This window comes from Cryptomeria japonica, chromosome 2 (assembly GCF_030272615.1).
Source record: "Cryptomeria japonica chromosome 2, Sugi_1.0, whole genome shotgun sequence".
In the NCBI taxonomy this organism is placed as follows: Eukaryota; Viridiplantae; Streptophyta; class Pinopsida; order Cupressales; family Cupressaceae; genus Cryptomeria; species Cryptomeria japonica.
This window is the reverse complement of record NC_081406.1, coordinates 151,886,645-151,901,625: the sequence shown is the minus strand read 5'-3', so window position 1 is coordinate 151,901,625 and position 14,981 is coordinate 151,886,645. Positions and strand designations below refer to the sequence as shown.

Genomic DNA, 14,981 nt, shown 5'->3' with positions numbered 1-14,981 from the left:
AAAAATAGATACGGCACCCATCATTGCATGTGAGAGAAGAAATCACCATGGTTTCTAAATGTTATTACATGTTCCACATACTTTTATTGACATAATATGACAGTGCATATTTTGAAAAACTTATTGGCTATGTACCCTGGGGACACTTTCCCTGCATTTTCAGGAGCCATCCCCTGCAAGAGGTGGGGAGGCAGACAAGGGTTGGAAATGCCCCCAGATGTCCCCAACCTGCCAAAAAAAGAAAAAAAAAAAAGGAAACATCTCTAAGATGTCAAAATATATTGCTAGAAATGCCCGGAAACAGCAGGCAACAGCTAGCCATCCCCTATGGCAGAGGAATAAAAAAAGCAATTGCTTTTTTAAAACACACAAGATTGAAAAAAAAAAAGGGGCATGGTCAACCGGCCCTTGATTTGTTGGTGAAGTTGAATGGTTCTTAATGAGCCCACCAGGGTTCAAGTCTTGCTGAGTGCATGGCTCTAACATCTTGCAAAATGTAAATTGTTGATCACCTCCATCAAAAAAAAAAAAAAGAAGGGCATGGAGGGGGTACAACGACCCCCACACCCCTTTACACCAACCCTAAACCTCAAAGAACCACACCAAAAACAAATTCAATTACATTGACTGAAGAAGGCAAAGAAGAACAACAATGAGAAGAAGACAAGAGAGCATCAAAACTACATCATTTGACGTAAGTTTATTATCCTTTGTTCCGTTGCACAAGTTCTTTTGCATTTTATATTTTGTCAAAGCTTCAAACATTTAGAGAGATTTTTTTTTGTTGTTATTTTATATTTGCACTCACGATTGTACTCTTAATTTTCAATGAAAAATTAAAACAATGAGCAGCAGTGAGGATGAAGAGATTGAAATTTATGAAAGAGGCCATAGAGGTGCTACTAGGAGTTCTTCTAGGAGTGGGAGTGTTGCAAGGACTATCAATTCAAGAAATTGATTTGAATGCCCTTCCAATCAAAATTTATACAAAGGGCCCATTCAATCCTAAAAAGATCCTTTTACAATTTGCGACAGCCACATACAAAGACAAGAAAAATAAAATTAGAAGTAGAGTTCAGGTATGTCAGTTGTGCAACAAAACTATAGGGGCAGCTACAGAAGGGTTTACTCTCATCTTTTGTGCATAAGTGAGCATGAGTAAGAAGGTTTACTTCCACTTAAATTCATATTCAACAAATAATTATTTCATGATGGCATCTCTTGTCCTCTGAAATCAAGTGTGATAAATCCTCTATGTTACTTCGCTCGCTTGCACAATCTCTTCACCCTTGATTTCATATTAATAATCAATAAAGCTGACTTTGGCTACCAAGCACGTGAACATTAAGAATTTAACACACCAATCAGATGATAGATGGTGAATTCTTGATTAAGTTGCAATATCCTTCCTTATATAAGAATATAAGACAACATGATAGAGCTACCCATCAATTCTTGAACTGTATTGCTGATCCACCAACCCTTAACATATCCTCTTGATCCTATTCATGAGTGCAAATGATAATAAGTATTAACTAACCACCAAGTGATTAATCCCTGTAATGTGTATGTACTGCAATTAAATCCATTTTTTAGAGTGCATATTAAAAGTAACTAAGTGTCCATTCATAATCACACAATGCATTGAGGTGACATGGGGTACTTAAATAAAGACCTGCAAATTAATATATTACTTATTTATGCTTACAAATTATATTTTTTAAATTATTGTGTTTAGATTTGTCATAGCATGCACCTAATCGCAAACTAATACAGAACTTTTCCCTTTTTAAATTAATATCCGTTTTAAATACACGCAGACACATATATAGTATCACTTCTAAGTATATACCCAACAGTGAGAAATCGGTAAAAATTTACCTGGTGTACAATGTCTCTATTCTTGCCCAAGCTGCATCCATTTGTGTCGATAAACCAGTTTTTTGATGTTCTTCATTTCCTGATTTACTTTTACCTGGCAAAAGAAAAAAGATTATTTTAAAATAAATCATTAGATCTATGCAAACTATTAACTTTTTAATGCATCCAAATGTAAATAGAAAAAATATACAAGAATAAATTCAATTATACTGACCACCTCTTTCTTTTACAAACCTAATACCATTATCAATTAGCCACCAGAAGAAGATACCCAAAAATAAAGACAAAAGTACACGCCAATGTGCTTCTATTATCTTATAACGATTAGTGAAGATCCATTTGTTTTTCTTTGTTACTAAAGTTGTAATCAAAAGGCGCAATATGTCTATTTACCAAGATGTTGAACTCTTGAACAGTCAAGGTAATACTTATCCTTGAATTTTAAAAATTGGAATTAAAGCTTTGTTATATTTCTATTTTGCACATCATATAAGCAAGATTCTCAAGGATAAAACAGAGTAGATAGCATGTTCCCATTTTGTATATAAATGGCATGTTCCCTTTTTGGCAATAGAGCAGATAGAAGACTTCTAGCCTATCCTCGTTTCCCATAGGCTTAGAGGTAAAGTAAGAAAATAATTTTTAATATTATTTTAAGTTGGGCCTGATAATTTTTAATTTAAGAGGCAACATAAATAATATTATTATTAAAATAAAAAATATATTTTTAAAACTATTATAATAAAAAGTATTTCTAAATACTTAAAAAAATATGAAGTATTAATGAATGCTCAGGGAAATTAGTCCCAATGGCAAACTGGAACACTATTAAAGGAGGGTGCTTCGCTTCATTTGGATCATCAAGTTTTCTCATCATTTTGCCATTCAATTTTCAAAATTTGAGTTTTGTGTTCAAGTTTGCTTTCGAGGATGAAAATCCTCTAGGATTTTCAAAATTGGAATTAAAGACAAGACCCCTTCATCACCAACATTGGCAATTCCATCCTAGAGTTGGATGTGTGTGATTAGATTACCAGATTTGAAGGTTCATGAATTAAAGGGTTCAATTGCAGATTACAGAGTTTTGAGGGTTTTGGACAAATTTCGTTGCTGCTAAAATGTCGCTACAGTGAAATCAGCTCTTTTTGGCCAAGTTTCAATTTTACATGTTGTTGCTATAGTGTTCCTACATGTTGTAACAGTGAATAAAATATCATTAGTGCAGTGACCAGCATATACAGCCATCAATTTGAGTATGCCAACATAGCAGAGGTGAATTCATCATATTTGCTGCACATTTTGCAAATCTAGTGACTGTCATCACTTCAGAAGGTTTGTAGTGAGGATTCGTCATCATTGATTGTCACAACAATATTTCCAGCCACTTTCCTTGGCAATATTGCTTGAGAGGCCAGATCTATTTTAACTATTGCTGTTTTAATCAATTTGTAGGCCATATTTGTGTATACCAGCATTGAAGGAGTTTACAACAGCACTTGAGCAAGCAGCATCAATATCTTTTGCTACTTGTAGACATTATATTGACTGTTATTGGCATTTTGGAATGCTTAGGACTGCTGCACAGCCTCTAATTGACTGTTCCCAGCTGCCACATAACCTTCCTAGGTCATTTGCCTCACAATTGTTGCTGCTTCTACAGTCAAATGCAGCCACCAAACTTGCCTAATATTCACCATACAAGGCTTCTACAGCAGTATATTCATTATTTCTGGTCACATTCAATAATTGCAAATCAGAAAATTGAGCATATCAAACTGTTGTGACCATTTCACACATCGCCCCATCGCAAATGGGGACCCCCTCTTTTTGCTTGTTTTTCGCTCGTTTTCGCTTTTGTTTTTAGGGTTTTGTTAGTTAGTTAGTTGTCTGGATTTAGGGCCAAGCCTTAGGGTTTTAAATTTTGCCTTTTCAAGCCAAAATCCAGTTGTTTTTTGAGAGCTTTTGAGCTTCCTTTTCTGGAATGCAAATTTTGAATGCAATGATTTCGCCAAAATGGTCTAATTTTCAATTGGAATGTTCATGCAGAGCTTAAATTTGTCTAAGTGTTGACCGTCAATGTGAATTTCTGTCCGATTGAATATTTTGACCAAATTTTGACTTTTTTGAATTTTGATCCTGGGCATTGGAATTGATTTGTTTTCACCTCGTGAAGTGTTAAAATGTGAAAAATCTTGTTATTTTGGCCTGTAGGAGCAAAATCGCTCCTGTCCCTCAGTGAAGGACGGAAGCTCATTTTCAAATATCTCATCATTCTTGCAGAGTCCAGACAAATTTTACGTTTGAAGTGATGGAGAACGACGAGATCTTTCCATTGAATATAAATTGAAGATTTTCATGAGCACAGACATGCCTCCAGGAGGAAAATCGCTCCTGTCCGTCAGTGAAGGACCGGAGCTACAATTCAAATTTCGTCTTGTCCTTGCAAGATTTCGAGAGCTTAATGATTTGAGGACGTCCAAGGGAGGATGCTTTGCCAAATGAATATAATTTGATATGCAGAAACGAAGGAAAATGACCTATATTGACTAAATCGCTCCTGTCCCTCTCCAAGGGACCAGGGCGAAGTACCTTGTAGCTCTCGTCCCTCTCCCAGGGACCAGAGCGATTTCCTTCATTTTGCAAAATCCAGACAAAGGTCAAGGCAAGTTTACGTTCAAAAACAAAGGAGAACATGAGATAAATGCGTTGAATATAAATTGAAGATTTTTTGGGACGTCCATACCAGTGTTAAATGCCTAGTTCGCTCCTGTCCCTCAGGAAGGGACCAGAGCGATTTTTGATATAATTGCTTTTCTTGCAAAGTTACAAATGATGTCAAGGCATGGACGAATAGAGTGAAGAAGGACGAGTCCGTTGAATATAAACTTGGAACCTGGCAAAGTGAGATAGTGGCCACAAGGGAAGGATCGCTCCTGTCCCTCTCCAAGGGACCAGGGCGATGATGATGATAATACTCTCTACGCAAGTTCAAGGTCGTTCCTCCAAGGTTCAAGGCCGATCCAAGTCAAGACGAAGGGTGGCGAAGACATTTTAGAGCATTTCCATCAAGCGCAAGGTTGTAAAGGTCATCACATGGAAGGAATGTGCACTCTAAGACCCAGATCGCTCCTGTCCCTCTCCAAGGGACCAGAGCGATATTTCCATTAAGGCATCGATTTCAAAGGACAAGCAAATATTAAGTTACCAAGAGGACTTAAAGGACGTCATTTCACGTAATGAAGATAATTGCAAGTTAGTAAAAACAAGAACAAGCTCGCAATGATGAACTTCGCTCCTGTCCCTCAGGAAGGGACCAGGGCGATGTTGGATATATTGGCCATTTTATGCAAGATTTACGTAAGATCAAGGGTTCGCAACGTCTTGGAGGGTCCATGGTATGACAACAAGATGATAAACAAGAGTTTTGAACGTGAAATGATCATCATTTTGAGCATGGAGACTAGATCGCTCCTGTCCCTCTCCAAGGGACCAGGGCGATTCGCTTTGGATTCCTCGTTTTGTTCCAAGTGCGTGCTAAGTTAAAGATTCACAAGGTTATGCAAGGTCCATGGCATCGTTTGAAGATAATTTGCAAGGGTTTGAACGTCTAAACATCGCCAAATAGTGTAAAAGCCCCATATCGCTCCTGTCCTTTGGACAAGGACCAAGGCGATACTATCAAAACACTCACGTTCCTTCAAAGATCAAGGCGAAGCGAGGTTAGGAAGTGCGAAGGACGACGTTTGAAGGACATTGCAAAAGGAGATCGAAGTTTAAAAGTCGCCAAGATCAAGGAGAAATAATGCATCGCTCCTGTCCCTCTCCAAGGGACAAGGGCGATGGTCCCTTTAATACGTCCAAACACATAATGAAGACAAATGGAATAAGCGCGAAAGGAATGAGCATAGACGTTATTCGCCTTACAATGGAAGTTCGAAGGTCAAAAGATACAAGATGAACGCAAAGACATGGAGATCGCTCCTGTCCCTCTCCAAGGGACAAGGGCGATGTTAGGCAAAACACATGATATTCTTTGAAAATCACGATTAAGACAAGGACGCACAAGGTTTTAAATGGCATTTGGAAGATGATACAAGGAAAGGATCGTACCAAAATGGAGAATTTCAAGCAAAAAACCTTAGGATCGCTCCTGTCCCTCTCCAAGGGACCAGGGCGATAATGGTCATAAGATGCACTTGCTCGCACAAGAAAGAAATTCAAATTCGAAGGACCACCAGATGATCGATTTGGGACGTGGAAATGAAGGAGTTGAACGTTGAAAACGCAAGAATCATGCCAAAGATGGTGAATCGCTCCTGTCCCTCTCCAAGGGACTAGAGCGATGAGGTACGTCCCTTTATTTTCATATTTTTGGCGCCAAATTAAACAATTCAAATTTCCTTAAATGCTAAATCGATTTAAAAATTGAAAATCCATTTTTATTTGGCATTTAATATGGCGTTATCTCTTATTAATTATTTTTTTTGCCTTTATTAAAAATCGAAATTCTCATTTAAAAAACGCAAGGCATTAATAGTTAATTATTTAATTAATAAAAAAATCGATTTCAAGCGCTCATTTAAGGAGGTCGGCCTTGTCATTTCATTGCAAATCATTTAAAAAATGGTTTTATTTTTATCAAGTCGGCCTAAGGGGTGAAGGATGAACGCGCTATATAAGGGGAGTGGAATTATCATTTTCTACATCATTATTTTACCTTCCTTCATGCGAATTGAAAGAGGCGAATATAGTGCGAATATTATCCAAGGTGGCGTAGACACTTCAAAGGTGGTGCGAGTTTCATTCAACCAAGGGTGGCGCGCTAAGTTATCTAAAGGTGGTGCGATTTCAAACCAAAGGTGGCGCTAATATAGAGTGCGAATTACGTTGAAGACCAAGGGTGGTGCGAATTTGAAGACCACACCAAGGCGAGTTTGAAGATCCATTTGAAACCACGTCCAAGGAGATAATTGAAGATCACATTCTCTCCAGAGGTGGCGAAGTCAATTTTGAGGAGATCATATTGAAGATTATCTTATACCTCAATTTTGCCTAGGCAAATTTTGTTTTTGCATTCTAGAGTTAGCTCTCTATCGAGGTATGGCGATTTAATTGTTATTGCTTTATTCATTCATCGTCATATTTCAAATTTTGAAATTTTGATTCTTGAATTTCTCTTAGCTCAATCATTGTATTTTAGGAAATGATAACTCTAGAGACTTATCATGAGGTTTCCTAAAATTTATCTCTCTTATTTACGTTATTTATTGCAAAATCTATTTCTTATAATGAAATGTTGTGTAGGTATGGCGACCCCAAAGGCGGGAGCATCCACCAGTCACTCGGCTCTCATGAAAGAAGATCAGAAGACCGAAGAAGTGGAGACCAAGATCGTGTCCAAGTGGAGCAACATTGGAGATACAAACTTGGGGAACTTTAGCACGAAGAAGTTCCGAGAGGTCCCTTACATCGGCAAGCCATCACCTGTCGCCCGGAGAATAATAGAGAGTGGCATCATTAAGGCGGCCGGTTTTCCTCCAGCCATTCAGTGCCACGAGTTGATGATCGAGTGTGCCCGTCATTACAATCCACAGTCCAGGACAATTGTGTCCAATGAGGGAAACACTTTGGCGTACCTTTCAGAGGAAGCCATAAGTGAAGCCTTCCATCTTCCAGAGCACAGGGACATGATATACAAAAGCATTGAAGGAGCCAGATCAGTGTACGATGATGATCCAGATGCTTGCCTAAACATAATCAACAAGAACTGGCTACTTAAGAGTCGTCCCCGTCTGAGCAAAGTACTGAACACACCACACAGGATTGATTTCCAGGAGGAGTACAGAGATTTGATTACCATGCTCAACAGAGTTACAGGAGCACCTCATGCCTTCTATTTTGAGAAATGGATGTTTTACTTCATCCAGGTGATTGTTCAAGGAAAGGGTACAATACATTGGGCTAGGATAATTAGCCATTGCTTAGACGTACAGTTGAGAAGACTCAGGGCTACTAAGTCCTTCCACATGAGTTCATACGTCATCTATGCCTTAATCAGGAGCGTTGAGTACGCAGGATTACCTCACAGGGGAGTGATTGGAAGAGGACCTGGCGAGGTCAGAGTTTGTGAATCCTATACCTACTTGCATCATCCACTAGGGAAGAACTACAAGTTAATCAATGATACTTTCACGATGAACATCACAAGGACGTTGCAAGGAGGGATTCACAACAAATTATCTCAGGATGCCCAGGAATTCATCAAGAGGTACGGTGCTTGGTTCATTCAGTTTCCCAAGTTCACTTACATTAGAGTGCATGGATGTCCTTTACCTCCATACATGTTGCCGAGGTACCCGACAGATAGAATTGTGTTACTTGAAGTAACAAGGCAGTTGGCAGCATATGTGAAGGCATTCAGACACAAACATCAGAATGGAGTTCAGGTACCTATTATTTTGGGTAATTCAGTTGAGGTATGTCCTAATGTCTTAGCCATGGATGACGCAGAGAAGGAGTTAACCTTGTATCCTTTTTCATCTTTTGCTTGGAGGAATAGTTTTGATCCACATGGACATTTAGAGGAGACGGTCGGTAAAAGATTTAGACATGAGTACCAAATTGAAGATTTTATGATGAATCTCCTAGATGATCTCGAAGTGAAACGAAAGATACATTCTAGATTGCCTTTGGATTTCATCAGGAAATGTAAGATTTACAGAGTAGCCGACCAAGCTCAGGACAACGGCAGGCACATCCAATCTTCATATGATAGAGAAAGCAAGACAATAAGTTTGAATTGGAATGAGCCCGAGGCCGTGGATTTAGATGATTTGATGGCACCAGTCTTGTCTTGTACTCGCAGATGGGTAGACGTTCAGCATCAGAAGTTGAGAGAACAGGGCATAGCCATGTCTTTTACTTTGGAAGAAAAGCCAGCCGAAGGTGGAGCCAGTGTTAGTGAAGGCAATCCTAATCCTAGGAATTCAGGTGAAGGTAACCTTCGATGTGCCAGTGAGGGCAATCTCCATTCGAGAGGTTCGAAGAGAAAGGAAAGATCAGAAAAGAAAGAGCCTTCCAAGAAAAAGCAAGGTGCCAACAAAGATCAAACACCAGGTACTTCTTCCAGACCAGAGGATAGAACAATTCGAGTGGAAGAGTCCATGGAATCGATGGTACAGAATGACAGACAGGAGGAAGGACAGGCACAGCATGTTTCATCCGATGGATCTCTCCAAGACTATGATTTAGATAATGATAATGAAATAACATCTCCTCCCAGACAAGAAGAAATAGTACATAAAGAGATTCAAGTTCAAGAGACAAGATCAAATATCCCAGATTGGTTGAAGGAAAGATTGACTAAGGTGATCGTAATTGAGGACGAGGACAGTGCAATTGATTTAGAGAGCCTCGTTGGACGTTCACATATGACAACAGAGAAGAAGAAGGCTACAAAGATGTCCAAGATGATTCGAGATGAGACTGGATCTAGAAAACTGCAGATAGCTACACCGGCAGCAGACAAATATGAGGGTGAGATCCTAGCAGAGGACTATCATATACAGACTATTGAGTTAGGACCTTCCACAGCAGAGCAGACTTTAGATGATGCCACCGACACATTTGAGGCATTGAAGGACAAGCTTAGAGAAGAAGTGGAAAAGAATAGAAAGCTTGAGAGAGAGGTCGGTGCATGGAGGACGTATTTCAGTCACATCAATGAACCTTTGGGACGTCAGGATCCAGTCAGATCACCATTGCAGGCATTGCCCCTTCAATCAATCAATGAAGCAGAAAGATTCAGGAACCTGGTCCAGCGTACATGTGGTTGGATGGATAGATCTCACACGGTGGCCATTGAGTTTGTTACAAGGATGTCGAAGATCACCCACCAGGCTATCCAAGTTCTTGAGATTATTCACAGATTGATGGCAACAGTAGCTGCATTTGCCCATACCAAGGACGTTGTCATCCCTGTCTTGAAAGTTATAAGACACACATCCAGAAGAATTTTAGCACAAGAGAAGATCTTAGAAGGTGATTCTCACAGTTTGTTTCAGTGGTCAACCTTACTCCATATAAAGAGTGTTCTCTTTGAGGACATCAGTGTTAGATGTGGTCAAGTTGAGGAGGTGATCAATCCGATCCAGGACAGAGTATTTGAGGTACTTCGTACCATTCTTGGTAGAAGGATCGAGGTCGAGACAGATGTGGATTTACAAGAATTTGAGGATAGAATCAAGATCATCTTTCGCAAGGACGCAGATGTTACAGATGAGCAGTATGATCAGATGTATGCCACCATGCTCCTGATTGATAGAACAAAGGAACTTGAACCTACTTGGGACACAGCTCTTCTAGATGCATTTGATCAGGTTATCCACTTAGAAGAGAGTATCAAGAATCTTCCCGAGATTCCAAGCACAGAAATCGAAGGAATCGTGACAAAATTCATTGCATATGCTAAGAAAGAGAATTGGAAAGGGAATAAGATTCTAGATGAAAGGTTGTTACAGATGACATGACATCTTATTTCTCATTGGTTGATACCTCCTAGATTTTTGTGCCAAATTTAATATTTGGCTATGTATTTAATGTTGTTCAGTAAAAAGGAGGTCATTTGTAACAAACCCTAATTAGGGTTTAGGTGTCATAATCTTATCCATTGATTTACTTTCAATCTGGACCTTTCATTGTAACTGGGGATGCTATTTATACCCCCATTTTCCATTTCATTTAATAATAGAAAAATAGTGAATAGTGTGAGAGATAATAATTGATGTAATAGAGAGATTAGAGTTAGAAGCAATTTTTATTTTGTAGCAAGATTGAGTCTTGAAGAGAGAAATTCAAGCAATTGTTGTATATGATGACTTGGAAATCAATAAAATATTGAAGTTATGGTGTTTTGTTGCAAGTTTCTTGAGTTATCTTCATGGTTGTTGGATGTACTTGAATCACGCTCAATCGAAGTAGTTTGTTAATTTGAAAGACTAAGTGTGAGATTTGATATTTGGTAGGATTCGCAATCCAAACCACTAGCTTCTTGCTGATTGTAGGAACGCCTTGTGTGGTCGACTGGAAAACATTTTGAGTCCTTAACCTTCAAGCATTTTCGTATCTAGGATATGTACCTTCGTAGTAGTGTCCTTGGTCTTTGATGCATTGAATACCATTATTACCTTAGAAGATCGCACTAATTTCAATTGAGTTGTTATCTTATGGCAAAATTGAAGTTGGTTGAATCTTGCCAAATCTCATTCATGCTAAGTCGTTCATAGGGTTAGGCTAGATTAGACTTCCTTAAACCCTGTCCTTTTTCCATTTTTTGAAAGTTCCTTTTAGATTAGTAAAATCTTCGAGCCTTTGGAATCCGTAAGACGCCTTGGAGGAAACAGCAAATCACATCATACCACTAAAAAGCTTGTCCACACGTGGAGACCCCACTAAAAGAACCTTGGAGTCCATCTAACTGATCCTTTTTGCAGATCTTCAGCAGTTAGAGACTATTTTCTCAAGAGAGGATAAGATGCCTGTCGGTATTTTATTCTGTGTATGATTGTGTACAAAATACACGTCAACACAAACATGATAAGTTGCTCCAGAATTTTGTGAATCTAATAAAGGCATTTTGAAGGTGATAAATAGGTGTTTAATTCAGATCCATGCAAGTTTAATACCCTAGCGTCCCATACTTGAATGTTTGTTGGCATTTGCAGGAGATTTCATTTATTTTCAGTTATATGAGCATTTATATTTGAAGTTTGTGAGCATTGACTACTCAGATCTGAGTCTAATTGCATATAAGAGGGTGTTGTTGGTTGTTTGTCTCATATCAAACCTTAACCAGCACTTTCACTTTGGTTATTTACTATATAGTGAGTATATATAAGTGAATTTTGTGAGTTTGGGGTGAAGCTGAAGTTGTTTCCCAGCCAAAGAAGGTTTGACAACAAGTTTCCAGCAATTGGTTTCATTTTGATTTTCTGTTCCAGTTTGTGTTGTGTTTCAAAACATCAAAAAAACAACAAAATTCTAGTCGGGGACATTCCAATAAATGGATAAGACACAAAGTAAATATCACAACCAGCATGATACCCCTCATCATGATGCGATTTGAAATTTGGCAATAAGAAAAGGGGCATGGGTTATATTTATCTCTTTTGCATGTAAAGAAAGAAATGTTTCTGATTGGCAAAAATATACAGGTAACATCCAAATTTTGCAAAATCACAATCAAGTACAATAACCCATTAAGTGAGGGATGCATCTTGTAATGTCCCCTTTCTAGCACACATTGTATGATGTTGTCGTTAGCCTATTTCTCCATGGTTTCGTAGGCTAACCAGGACATTTAAGGGATTTTGATGATATTTGGCCTAGGCAGTTTCAGTTGCAACCGTTTCTGAGGTGTTTTGATGTGTTTTTGGAATACTTACTATTTATAGTAAGTCAGTTGGGCCAGGTTTGGATCATCAGTGGCAATATCATGTCAATGGAAAATGTTCAATATCGACTAGAGAATTTATTATCATTGATATGATTTATTTGTGCATTGATAAAGTTAGATTATAAAGTTAAAAATAAATATTTAACTTTATTAATGTGGTACTATAATTAAGTGAGAAATATTTAATTAAAAAGGCTCCCTTATTTAATAACACATTGAAGACAAAAAATGTAAATGGAGAGTTATGTTATTTATCCCACATTGGCGAGTTGAGTGAGTGAGCTCTTGTGTGCGCATTATAAAGACTACCAAGGGCTTATTTTCAGATATACTTGGTTATGAGAAAATTTGATATTCGAATTTCTCCATAGTTGCTGGAGTAACAAAGACAGCCATTTTCAAAGTCGAAAACCCTTGGGAATTTGTGGGTTGGACGGAAACCCAATTGCACGTAGAGAGGTGAATTCATCCAGAATTAATCATTGAGCTTATTTGCAGGTTTGAAATTAGTTTAAGCTTCAATCAGCTAGGGTTTGGCATGGATTTTGTGAAGATTTTGAAGCTTTAATGAATAGTGCCGCTACAGCATCAGTTGCTATAGTGTCGCGCTACAGTACTCACTATAGTGATTGCTACAGTCCCGCTATAGTGATCGCCTCCATTGTTAGCCTATTGCTGGTTATTCATTCAGATTTAATGACTTAATTTGGGAAGAAGCCTCAGACCCAGGGTTTCATGGTTACATCTCTGTCTTAGGCGGCTATTCTTGGTGAAAATTTAGCGCTTGGTTTGGGCTCTTGTTTGCTGTTATCATTCTTAGACGTACCCAGATTTGTATCGATGATGTTGACAGTCCATATCCAGCCCTATTCACTTCATTGTATGTCATTTCATCGAGCAGGGATTAACTGGTATGTAATAAACTGGTTGTATTCTTGATTAGTCGCTGAAAAGTGCTCTTTGGAATGAAGTTATCAGTCTGAGATAAATTGTAACAGACATAAATAAAACAACCCTCAGTTCTGATTTTTCTTTTAAAAGTTGTTATTCCTTGGATATCTACTATCTGAATTTTGTGCACTGTTGGTTCTTATTTCCTTGCAATATTATGTGATTTGGCATATGATTCATCAAATCTCAAACTCACAAAAATAAATAAGAACTCAGAAAATCAGACCATGTATGCAAACTGTTTGACCAAATGTCAAGCAACACAACTGAAAATTAAGGGCAGAACTTGAAGGGGGTTCTTACAGTGGTATCAGAGCTTGGGTGCCAACTGTTTGACAAAATTCCTCATAAGGAAAATTAAAAGATTTAAGTGCAACTAGGGCAGGCCATTACACATCTAGAGTAATCTAAATACTACATTGCACCTTATTTCCTATTGGCCATACATAAAAAAAGAAAATATAAATCAAAAAGACTGGTTACAAAGAATGAGTGACCAAATTGTTTACGGAATAACCAAAGGGTTTTAGTCTTTTACAGATATATGATCATGGAATGGGAACACTTACAAAGCAAATTGAAATATAATTGGGAAAATAAGCAGGTATTATGAATTGAAATTTTTAATCTTGTCATAAAAGGTATGTACCCTCTCCAACCAATGTTAACAGCTGATTACAATATTTTATGTCACTTGGTATTAGAGACATCTATAAAAATTTCTTAGGATTGGTGATCGCATGGAGTTCTACATAATACTGCAGGCAGTGACAAATTGCACACCCTTGATGCAAAACGAACCAAAATATTTCTGTACAGATTCGTGCAAGGGCTTTTGCTGAAATTTTTCACAAAATCACAGGTTTATTTTTGCTGAAAATTGTGGATTTTTCTTGGACAGAAAATTACATTTATTCTAGTCAAAACTTTGTAAGTTTTCACTATGAAAATCATGCCTTTTGTATGCAAAATTGTGCTCGAGGTTTTCATCCAAAATCACAGCTGATTTTTTCAAAAATCACAGACTTTTGTAATATAAAAACACATGATTCCTGCAAATCGTGCACCTATCTAACCTACATTTTGGGTGAAAAATTTATCATTTTTAGGGAGATTTTGTATATAATTGTGGTGCAACAAGTCATTTTTCTACAAGCCACATCTGGAAGGGTTTTGTTGGCGATTTTCTAAATAAAAATCATGGGTTACTAACTTGTTTTTAGATGATTTTCGTGCTTATTTGCAAAGTGGCTAGGGTCTTAAAACCTTTTTGTGGACTTTGTTCTCAAATTTTTGACAGTCATTTTCTACATCATGGGTGTTAGTTGATCCTAGGGTTTTTGACAAAAAAAAATCTAAAAATTTATGTTTTCCTCTTTCAAGGAAGTTAAGGTTTCTATATTTTCCGTAATTTCAGATTGTGGAGGAATGGATTCATTACCTAACATCATGTTGGAAGGCAGCCAACGCTTCACAGGAAAAAATTACAACACATGGAAATAGCGTATGCTCACGATCTTCAAGTACAAATATCTTGACAAGATCGTCCTTGATATAGATACTTAGCCCACAGATGCAGATAAAGATCAGGCCAAGTTTAATGAGCATAATCAAGAAGTCGTAATGCTCATCAAGTTATCAATAACAAATGAAATGCTTCCAAAGGTTCCATCAAGCAAAATCTATATGGAGATTT

At 37.8% G+C, this 14,981-nt stretch overlaps 1 protein-coding gene across 5 annotated transcripts in view; it reads right to left on the bottom strand.

Annotated features, from left to right (window-relative positions):
• LOC131071369 (uncharacterized) overlaps positions 1 to 14,981 on the bottom strand; it is a 75,959-nt gene that overhangs the window by 37,000 nt on the left and 23,978 nt on the right. For all 5 annotated transcript variants that reach the window (XM_058007184.2, XM_058007182.2, XM_058007180.2 and 2 more), the window contains one exon: positions 1,882 to 1,975. In XM_058007184.2, the coding sequence (XP_057863167.1) occupies positions 1,882 to 1,975 (94 nt within the window). The remainder of the gene's footprint in view (positions 1 to 1,881; positions 1,976 to 14,981) is intronic.